Source organism: Neofelis nebulosa, chromosome 2 (genome assembly GCF_028018385.1).
Source record: "Neofelis nebulosa isolate mNeoNeb1 chromosome 2, mNeoNeb1.pri, whole genome shotgun sequence".
NCBI lineage: Eukaryota > Metazoa > Chordata > Mammalia > Carnivora > Felidae > Neofelis > Neofelis nebulosa.
Window position 1 is genome coordinate 70,213,275 of NC_080783.1, and position 12,059 is coordinate 70,225,333.

At 36.6% G+C, this 12,059-nt stretch overlaps 1 protein-coding gene across 9 annotated transcripts in view; it reads left to right on the forward strand.

The window, feature by feature from the left end:
• KCNH7 (potassium voltage-gated channel subfamily H member 7) overlaps nucleotides 1–12,059 on the forward strand; it is a 492,691-nt gene that overhangs the window by 341,083 nt on the left and 139,549 nt on the right. For all 9 annotated transcript variants that reach the window (XM_058715116.1, XM_058715124.1, XM_058715117.1 and 6 more), the window contains exon 4: nucleotides 8,054–8,482. In XM_058715116.1, coding sequence (XP_058571099.1) covers nucleotides 8,054–8,482 — 429 coding nt within the window. The remainder of the gene's footprint in view (nucleotides 1–8,053; nucleotides 8,483–12,059) is intronic.

Here is a 12,059-nt window from a genome sequence, read left to right on the forward strand (position 1 = left end):
TAAGTGAAACTAAATGTGAAAGTATAATAAATTTAAGTTTTTATAGTCTCTTATTCTTACAGCTCTTTTCAAAAGTGAACTTTTTAATCTAATTTAATCTTATTAAGGTATGACAAAGGAGATTCCATTATCTTTGAAATGATTAAAATCATACTGTCTGAACCAAAGGAGAATTTCTACTTTTGTGCTTATTCAAAGAAAAGTTTGAATTACTCTAAAAGCTTTGACAACAGCTTAGTCTATACACACAAAATGCAGCTGGTAATTTAAGCAATTATCTAACTAATTTAAACCACTAAAAATGTATTCGTATGCTTTGGACTCAATATTCTGAATAATTGACACATAAAATATATATTTGCCTGAATAGCTACATTACTCCCTCAAATTTGCATATCGGTTTTCAGACCTCAAGTTAAAGAACAAAGAAATTTTCTATATACTGGTTTCTAAAAGGGTATTCGCAGTGTTTTTACTATTCTCCATTGGAGCTGAAAGTTATTCTTTAATTCAAAGATGAAGAGCTGTAGTAGTAATATAGACTTTCCCCCTCAGTGAGCATTACTATGGAAACAATCTATTATTCAGATGAATTTAATTAAAGGTTTTACAACGTAACTAATATTTACTATTATCATGGGTTTGCAAGTTTCCTCTTTTCAAAGATTAAATTTGATATAAAAAAGGAACTATGACATGGCTGCTAAAAGAAGTCCAGGAAAATTTCCATCATGGGTTGCAATCAACTTTATATTACATTTCCCCTCTAGGATTTGGGCAAAAGACATATTTCTGAGATCAGGAAAATTGCTGGTAGTTGAAAAAAATTATGTTTTATCTCTTTATTAATAATGAATGCTAATGACCGTCTAAATCGACATATCCATGCCAGAAACTCTTCGTGTGCATATCATTTGGAAAATTTTGTTACCTAGCAACATCCAAATCAGGGACAGTTTCTGGTCATACTGCCTTTGGGTAGCTGGTGTCTGTACCATTTGTGTTTGGAATACTCCATCAAGAGAGTCCCTGTCAATGTGATGACTGTATGGTCATCCCAGGTCAATTTAGGTTAAGTGTCATTACATTCACACAGTTTGAATGGCTTCTCTAATGGCATTTGGAAAAGGAAGAAATCTATTGGAGAGAAATAAAATAACAGTATTAATAAGACACATGTTGATTTATTAAGTATTTATCACATAGAAACCTTACTAGGTACATATACTACTGATGTGTTTGCTTTCATTTCCAATCCCTCTTGACTGAGATATTTTAACCCTGGGTGGCTAAAAGCAGTCCACCACCTTGTCCCGTTTTCTGCCTTATATCCTTTATCCCAAACCTGTCTTTTTTGCCTCTTGGCTTTCATGATGACCTGGCCAGGTTGGAAGCAGTATGTCTCAGACATCATCAGCATTTGTGAACCTGTTCCAGAAGTTCTTGCTGCTGCTGCAGCTCCCGTAATGGCTCTCGCTGCTACTGCGGCACTAACTTCCCCCACCTCCACACATGTGCGCCATGCGCTACTGGGTCAGGACTTGCCTTGCTTCAAGATTCCAATTTGGTCTCACACTTACTGCCTCATTGTACGTTGCTGCTTTTTCTTGGTATCTGTCACCCTAGGAGTTAGTTTTTCAAGGCATTACTGACCATCTCTGTTCCCTTAAAGGGTCCTACATTTAGCTTCGGCTTTACTAGATCCATGGGCCCCCTGGTGATCTTTTGTTGTCACTAGTATCAGGATTTCATTGGCTGCACTGCCCCATTTGTCACCCGCTAATCAGGTCAGCGCTGAGTTCATAGTGAGTGATCCTTTTTCCCAGTCTAACTGCCACCTACTGCCTTCTTTGACAATATTATGCGTTGTTCTAGCAGCCTATGGGCAACATCATATATTCATTACACACTTGGGAGTAGGAAAGATTCATCTCCTTGCAGGGTGCCTCGATGGAAATTTCTGCCTAAAAAGACAAGGCAGATAAGTCAATTATCTTGCCTGTTTCTCCCATCAGATTCAGTCTGTTGCTCTCTCTGACTCAGAGATTAAAGTCATGTCTCTCTGCACATCTGGAGCTATTTAGCTGGAGAAAATCTCACGGTGATTTTAAGGCTTCCAGTTTAAGTGTCAGGTTGTGAATACCGTGATTTTAGAGAGGTACATCAACAGTATTTCACAAATCCTTATGGTGTGATAATAGCTGATAGTAGGCTTAATTCAGATTATAGTTTTTTTCAGACCAAAATATGGCTATCGTTCTTGCTCTGCGCTGTGGGCACGGTGCTACTCAGCCAGACACCTTCCTCAGGCCTGGGACAGCCTCGCAGCTGGGAATATTGGCTGCTGAGTGTGCACAGCTCTGCTCCTCACTGACAACTGTGGTCCAAGGCAGGGAAGTGCCTTACGCAGGTTATGGACCTTCTCATGGGGTAGCTGTAGCAGGTGACTGGCTGATGCTGGGAGACAAAGACCAGTACCCTGACTTGAATGTGGCATCACTCTGCAGGGCTGTTCTAGATCCTGAGCCCCCTGGAGGGCTGGCTGAAGCTTCCTTTGCATTTGCATGAGAGTTTAACCCAATCCTGTCTTAATCCCTTTTCTCAGGCATATCTCCTGAGAACACTCCTCATAAAGACCTTTGGTACAAGACGAGTCTCAGGGATCCAGCCTCCCGCTACCTGTACTCCTTTGTGAGAGGAAAACATCTCTGTTCATCGTCTTCACGACATACCCCATTTCCCACCCCCACCAAGCATGTCCCTTCCTTACCCTACTATATTCTCTAGTTTCCATGGCTGCTTGAACTTAAGTTTCTCTCTACTTTTTAGTCCATAATTCAACTAAGCAGAACCAAGCCAGAGTAAATTGTTTCTGATACTATAAGTATATTAAATATATTTAATACATATTTAAGATAGAGAGAATACATATTTAATATATATTCAAGAGGAGAGGGAACATGAAGCAGGTTCCATGCTCAGCACAGAGCCCAAGGTGGGGCTCAACCCCATGACCCTGGGATCAGGAGCAGAAATCAAGAGTCACCAGCTCAACTGACTGAGCCCCCCAGGCACCCCTGGTAAAATTATTAAGTAATCAAAGTTCTAAGAGTTTGCAGCAATGAAGAGAAGCTGAACCCAGGAAATGACTGGGAATTGGCAATTGTGAGGAAATTCAATGATTAACAGTATGTGGAGGACTTTTTGGAAATATTTGCTTTTCTGCGAGAAATGTTATTTCTAATATTCCCAGATTCATTCCTAAATTAGAAAAACTGTTTCCTTCCAAATGCTAGTAGATAAGAACCAACTCCCAGGATAAGAGAGAAGGAAAGAGAAAGAGCAGTTCAGGTTAACGAGGTCTTCTTCATTTGGAAAAGTTTAGTACAACTATTTTCTAAAGTCCCATTACCCATTACCACAGGAGATAGGGCAGAAATGTAGCTGTGATCATTATAAATTTGTGGGAACTATGAATAGCATAAATATATAAACAAAGAAACTCAGAACGAAAAGGAATATTAAGAGTCAACTAATCCCAGGCAATCCTAGGGGAGGTTAGAAGAAGGGTTTTGGTTGAGGGAAGGGAACTTTGTTATTCATTTTCAGAGGTCATAAATAAAATTGTGTGTATGCATTTATCTACATTTATTTAGAGGAGAATTATGGTTCTCATTAAATACTCAGGTGGATATTTATGGCCCAAGAAACCACCAAATCTTGGGTAAAACTGAAATTAAATAAAATAAGTTGCTGTTTTATTCTGACTTTACCCTGATTTCCTGTTTGGCCTTGAGCCAAGTGTTTAACATCTTTGCATGTATCGATTGGAGTCATAATTCCAGGCTTTTTTAAAGAGAAAGATAATTGATTAACTGTGTACCTACTTGGGTGAGAAGTTAAAAGCTCTCAGTTAAATATGACACAGGATACATGAAGATGAAGCTTCCAAAATTACATTTAACAGCTTCATAAAAGTGACATGTTCTGAGAAAGACCTTGTAGCAGTCATTCATTCATGCATGTTAGATACTTCTTAGATGAAAATGGTATATTTAAACGAAATCAGGTTTGTGTAAGCAGTTTATTAAAACTTATAATTACTGGGAGAATGTGTAAAAAATGTGTAAAAACTCCTAATCTGTCATTCTTATTTCAGATTTATAAAACATTTAATAGATGAAAGGCCAAATAGTACTATTTTAGTTGTCCAGTTAGAAAGCAGATATGGTAAAATATGGAGACTTAACTTATAAGGGTATTTTTCAGTGTTAAGAACCATGACAGGATTATACTCATCCATGCTTTATATTTCATGCCTAAAAGTGCTAGCATTGAGCAAAATTCTCAATGTGTATTCTTTCCGGATGAGCTGCGGTTAGACAACTAAATCTGTAATGCAATATAACATGGTCATATTAACCTAGTGATGCAGAAAAGACCATCTGTACCACCTTGGATATGACTAAACTGTAGGAGCAAGCTAAATGCCTTGTGTGGCCATTAATTTAAGAAACACAGTGAATGGTTTTTAAAGGAGGAGGGTAATGTAACTGATGAAAAATGAATAAAAGTATGCATTGACCTTCAGTGCATTGTAATAAGCTTGCAGAATTGATTTGTAAACTGCTTTATAAGTCAATTCCATGGGCATTAAAAACTAATCAAGTGACTTCGATGCAGTTCACTGATTTTTAACTTGGCAATTTACTTGAGCATATAAGAGTTGTTGGTAAAATTATGTAGGAATGCTTGCAAAACAGTTACTCTGGTACACTATTATTTAATCTTATTTGCATAGATTGATTACTCTCACCTACAATTTATTAATCCAGAACTTAAAGTGGACCATATTTGGATTTTGTCTGTGCATCGTGTCATGTTTTTTTGTTTTTTGTTTTTTTTACCAGAAAGATAAATTATATTACAGTTGTATTTAACACTATTAACTGCTAGCCCACAAATGAAAGCTTACAATAATAAAGTAGCCTACTTGGGGCGCCTGGGTGGCTCAGTCGGTTAAGCATCCAACTTCGGCTCAGGTCATGATCTCATAGTTCTTGAGTTCGAGCTCTGTGTCGGGCTCTGTGCTGACAGCTCGGAGCCTGGAGCCTGCTTCGGATTCTGTGTCTTCCTCTCTCTCTGACCCTCCCCAACTAATGCTCTATCTCTCTCAACAATAAATAAACATTAAAAAAAATAATAAAGTAGCCTACTTAATTCTAAAATCTTCTGTAATTAATTGTTTACATAAAATGAAGAATTTGAAAACACTTCTGTCTTATGTTCTAAAACCAGAATGGTAGCAATTAGTAACCTCTGAAAAAGGTAAAATTAAGAAGTAGAGTTGGAATCGGGTATAAAGGGCAGGGTATAGAGTTCATCATTTCCATGAGCTATTGAGTTCCACTCAATCAATCATTTTTGGTAAACATGGGTCAGTACAATTCCAGAAGGCTAAGATTATCCAATTAAGTTGGCCAGAGTAATTAAGTATCTTAGTTTTCCACATTCAGAATTGAAGCACATTGTCAGTTTAGGATCTGTTTATAGATGATAGAAATTCATTTACCATGCTCAGGCATTCTGTCAGAGGTAGGATTTGGTAAGCAAAATAGACAGGGTCCCTGCCCTCATGAGGCCTACAGTCCACTGGAAAAGAGAAATGTTAATCAGAGAAGAAGGGCTAGAATTGGACAGATGGATCATGAGATTGGATTTGCTATGGAATTTTGAGGTGTCTTTTTAAGACTTCTAAGTGAAGATGTCAATGAGGCCAATCGATATGCAGGTTTGGAACTAAGAGAAAAGGTCTGGCCTGGAGATGTAGTTATGAATCATTGGATTAAATAAATATGGATTGGAAACTATGTGTATAGGTAAGACATTTACTGGAAGAGTAATTAAGAGTAATTATTTAAATAAAATACAGAAAAATCCATGAGTTTTGGAAGTGTTCTTCCATGTTTTAAAACCATCCTATGACTGAGGGAAAGTTCATAATAAATGTATTAAAAATAATGGTGCCCATGACACCTAAAGAATATAAGGTAGATAATATCGTAGCCCAAAGACTCCAAATGATTGACTAGAAGAGCAATGTGTAATTGTCAAGCCATCAGGTGATTTGAACATAGACCACTGCACTAGCAATGGAGATTAGAAACTCTGTGTTTTCTCATAGACAATACTTAGACAAGCTTTGAATTACACAATATTGTTTGGAGGCTATGTCTTATCTCTTCATTCTTTAGAAGTAAAAGTTTTACCTCATCAGTTTTTTAAAAGTTTATAAGGAATGCATGGATGCTTGATGTAACAAACAATAAAAATATATACAGAAGAATTCAATACATTACCTTCTGCTTCCAAACCCACTTAGCCAGTCAACATTACGGGTCTGATGTGTGTTCTTCCACATCTTTCTCTATTGCTATACTACTTCTACAGACAAATAAAGTCTTTTATTATTTTTAATGAAATGTCACAAACATTAAACTGAAACTCTTTTTCACTTAACACTTTTATTTTAATAAACTTCTAATTCTAATAAAAATATATGTATATATATATACATATATATACATATATATATATACATACATATATACATATATATACATATATATACATACATATATATATACATATATATACATATATATACATACATATATATACATATATATATACATATATATATACATACATATATACGCATATATATACATATATATATATACATACATATATATATACGTATATATATATGGTTTTTAAAGAGCATTATAAGATTCCAAAGTATAAAAAGGTCATAATTTATTCAATCATTCTCCTTCTAATGGATATCCAGGCTGTGTCTTATTTCTGTGCCTTTGTACTATCCTATTATTGGGATTCCTGAGTCAAATGAAAAGTATGTTTTCATTTTAATAGATATTGCACAATGATTTTTGAAATAATTTGTAGCAATTTGCAATCCCACCATCAAAGTGCCAGAATGCTCACCAGCATTTTTTGCCATCACTACATGTTATCTGTTTGTTTGTTTTTTCAAATTAACTGCTAAATTAAAGAGTGGAAAATGACATGCTTTTGTTTTGATTTGCATTCTTACTGCCAGTGAGTTTATGCATTTATTAGCTAATATTTTAATTTTAAAACTCACTTTTGAATGTTTATACTTGGTTGTCCTTTTAAGCCTCATCCACTGAGATAAGGATAACATTTCATGCCATATTCTCATATTTTGGAAAAACAAAAAATATATATATCAGGAAAGAGAAATTCTTATCTTTACATCTCTATCTGAAACGTAAAGCCTTTAAAGATTTTCCAATGGAATGAGGAATGTTTTCATAAACAGCTGACCCTGTTTTTCTAATCCACACATGAGTCACAGTATTGTCTAATACAAGCCTTCTAGATATGTCAGGCCAACTTCTTATCCCCACCTCATTCCCTCCCTTCTTCCAGTACAATCACCCCCTATCCTCCACTCCACACATATGCACTATAATATTTCCAGTACCCTCCCTTTTGCCTATGGTGTCCCATCCCTTCTTTTCCTTTCCAAACTGTATTCTACCCTTCAAATTCCCGTAAGATTCCCCCAAATCCCTTAAAAATGGATGTATAGTGTTTTTAACAATAAGTTATATGCAATAATGTGTAATATGTCTTTAATTTATTGAAACAAAAAAAGTCATGTCATCCAAGTAATGCTTTCATGTCAGTGGAGTATATCTGTTTAACCATCAGAAACATGACAACGTTCTTTTATTATTTTCTTACTGCTTTTATGGTAATTAGTCTCAGAAATTTTCTACTATATCTCTCATTCCAACTGTGAATGACTTAATTCAGTATTGATTAATAAATCTTATTACATGGTATTAAATATGAGTCAACGATGTTCATTTGTTTGTTTTTCTTAAGGGATATGTCTTGTACATATATAGTATATATATGTATATATGGATGTGTATATGGATTGTATATATCTATATATTTGTATTATAATGTGTTTCTTTTTTCCTGTCTCCACTTGTAGGGAAACTTTTTGGGTTCAAATTCCCTGGTCTGAGAGTTCTTACTTACAGAAAGCAGTCCTTACCACAAGAAGACCCGGATGTGGTAGTAATTGACTCATCTAAACACAGCGATGATTCAGTAGCCATGAAGCACTTCAAGTCTCCTACAAAAGAGAGCTGCAGCCCTTCTGAAGCAGATGATACAAAAGCCTTGATACAGCCCAGCAAATGTTCCCCTTTGGTGAATATATCGGGACCTCTTGACCATTCCTCTCCCAAAAGGCAATGGGACCGACTGTACCCTGACATGCTGCAGTCAAGTTCCCAGCTGACTCATTCCAGATCGAAGGAAAGCATTTGTAGTATACGGAGGGCTTCTTCGGTTCATGATATAGAAGGATTCAGTGTCCACCCCAAGAATATATTTAGAGACCGACATGCCAGTGAAGGTATATTTTTTTTTTAAATATGGAAACATATATTAATGGGTAATGAAAGGTAATTTCCATAGTTTTTAATTTTGACATTAATGCCTATGCCTTGGGGGAAGAAATGTGAGTAAATTACAGCAATTACAAATTATGGATTTTATATCCGGAAGTGTTACTGATTTTCCTCTTTGAACCCTAGTGAATAATTTGGTTTCTTCTGGCTTCTTTTCTGTGTTTCTGAAATGGTATGATAACCATTATCTGCCGACTTTATGGAGTGTTAATTAATACTCAATATAAGATGTGCTTAGGTGATGACACTATCATCTCAAGCATAATTAATTTTGCTGCATTTAGTAAATAGTCAAGCTCTGAGCAGGAGTGATGTGCCTTCACAGGACTCTTTTATTAACCAAATCTTTCCAAAGAAAGAGGTGTGTAAAATGTGGTGTAGTGACCAATCAGAAAGCTATAAACTGGGTAGGGATGGGGTAGGAAGGAAGAAGGGGAAAGGTTTAGAGAGAAAAAGTAATCCCTGAAAGTATTGGAAGACCAAACTTGAAAACCAAAGTCAGAACAAGTTAGAATTTGTTTCTTTTTCCCTGGCCTCTTTGTGTTCACATTCTTACATTAGCCGGTAGTGAAAGCAGCAATGCTCAAAAGACCATAACAGGGGCACGTGGGTGGCTCAGTCAGTTGAGCTTAGGACTTCGGCTCAGGTCATGATCTCACTGTTTGTGAGTTCGAACCCCACATCGGGCTCACTGCTGTCAGCCTGTCAGCTTAGAGCCTGCTTCGGATCCTCTGCCCCCCTTTCTCTACCCCTCCCCCACTTGCGCTTTCTCCCCCCAAAAAGATAAATATTTTTTTTTTAAAAAGACAGCGACAAAAAAAATCATCATTAACATGATGATGGCCAACTTTTACTGAGTATTTTCTATGTGTTGAGGCATTGAAAATGTTTGACACTCATGAAGTGATTTAATTCTTACAACAACTCTGTGAGTTAGGAATTATTGCTAAGCCCCATTTAAAGATGAGGTAACTGGGGCTTAGATATGCTAAATATATGACTTGTCCAAGGTTAAAGAGTTCCGGAGCCAGCTTGCGTACCCAGGACCACCTTTCTCCAGAGCCCACAATCCACCACTCAGTGTTTTCCTGTGGTAGTGTTTTCCTGTGTTGAGTCTGCGGACTCAACGAGCTTTCCCTGAGGCTTGGAGATTCAGAGTACCTGTTGAATGGATATATCAGTCCCACTTTTCTAAATCCCGCAGTTCAGGTTCCTGAGCGGCCCATTGTTCTGTGGTATCCATGTCTGTGCGTTCCCATCATCACTGCTGCTTTTGTGAGTTTTCTTCTTAAAACATGCATCTGATCACTGGGCTCTTAATGTAGGGTACTAGGCACTTTGCCAGCTGGCCACAGTTCTTTTTCAAGCCTTTCTTCCAGCTTCTGCAGGACTCCTTCCCCTACTATGTATAAACCTGCACAAAGGTAATTGCTTTTTCCCAAACATGCATCACACATTGTTTTGCTTCATTAGTTTGTTCTGCCAGGAATATCTGTTCTCTACTTTGTTCCTCCTCATCCTGCCACTCACAGTCCTCAGGGCCCATTTCCCCTTCCCAAACCAAAAGAACTCAATGATTTTACACCCTAATGTGCAAAGCAGCATTTGCACATTATGATAGCATTTATTACATTCTACCTTTATTCCACATTAGAAGTCTGTCATTTCTGCGGTATACACAAAGCCGTAAGTATGCTTCTGTGAGCTCCCCCATCACAGGAGCTGGGAGCTGGGGCATAGTGTGCTTGGCACCCTTAGTATCCAACACAATCGCCTGTCTCATGGCAAGAACTCAATAAGTGTTGGTGCCACACTGAGAGGACCATGCTCCCGAACTATGTTTCAAAACCACGCACAACAGAAAATGATTATATTCCATAATACTTGAATCATGTGGGGGTCTTTATTTAAAGGCCACAGTGAAGATGAGAAGGCAGAAGAGAATTCAGAAGGCAGAATTGCCAGGAAGAATTCAAAAAGAGACAAATCAGTATCACAAAAACAGAAGGGTTTTCCACAGATAGGTTTGAGGAACTATATATGGGACAAAAGCCAGTAGCACATCCCTTTTAATCTGTAGTCTAAAGAAGGTCAAAAGGAAAATAAAATCAAGGACAATTTCCAAACTGAATAGTCATCTAAGTCCCCATACCATGGAGTGATTGCATGCTCAATATCTCCTGACTGAATGAAATTGCTGAAATTTGATCTTTGAGCAATGAATCATATAGCTGAAATGCAATAAATCCAATAGGGTGATTCAAATGACCAACATACATTTTGCTTAGTTCGTCCCGTTAGCGTAAGCATCTTTAGAAATCATACTGGCTTTTCAGAAATTGGCTTTATTGCCTAGAACCTGAGTTACAGTCTTAATACCATTCTTCCATATTAGATGGCACATGATCAGTGCGTGGTGTAGACTTCGCCTGTGATTTGACAGTGGTGCTGAGGAGGTTAGATCAGATTTCATGATTTCACCTTATTTGCTTCCATTTTATGTAGTCTTCATTTCGTACATAGTTGCTGATACAATTATGGGAAAGGATGATTTCACATTTCTGGATTTCTCAATTCAGGTTCTATACATGGACACTCAGTAGTGGGGACATCCTGGATTTTCTTCCCACACCAAAGCTATGTTAGTTTCCAGAAAAGTATCACTTGCTTACAGATGCTACAGTTGTCTGGTTATCGGTGAATAAATTCAGAGGGTCTTTTATAGTTCAGCTTTAGAACAGTTTTTTTAGCCACAAAATCACTGATTAGCCTAGAAGAAACCACACTTCCTATGGCTACATAATTTGATATATTTTAGAAACTGAGCTGCTGACAAAAGAAGATGGAAAACTTTAAAAGTTTTTATTTTTTCTTTGGGTATAGTTGATGCACAATGCTACATGATGATGAAAATTGTTTTAAACTGATTTTAAAATTATGAATTCATGTGACTGGTTAACAGGTTAAGTCCCACGTGCACCAGATTCTGAATTCAGATTATTGCTTCTTCATTCAAGAAGAGAAATTTCCTTCTTTATAGGCTATCTTTATAGAACTTTAAATAATTTGCAAATATAATAGTGCATAATGTTTTACATTATCCTTTTATTTAATCTATATTACCAAGTACCTTAGAATTCTACTTCTCAAACCATTTATGGTGAAGGACCAGGATTTTTTCTAATCCATCACAGACCAATACATTTGTATATATAAGAAAAATGCACTATTAGAAAAATGAAATTTTCAAAAAAAATACATAGAAAATATAAGCCCTAACTGTTTTATTATTAGATTGACCCGACCATAGAATTTCTCTGACAAGTTGCTAGAAGATTCTAGATGCTTACTCTAATTTCTGCAGTTATATTGTCACGGACAAATAACAAGGTCTCAGCTAGCACCAATGCACAGACTGCATGCTCTGTCTTAGAATGTCAAAGCAGCATTAACCATATAATATAACTTCTAGTCAGTTTTTTGGGAATTTGCAAATCTTTGTAATTTCGAGGTTTGTTATAA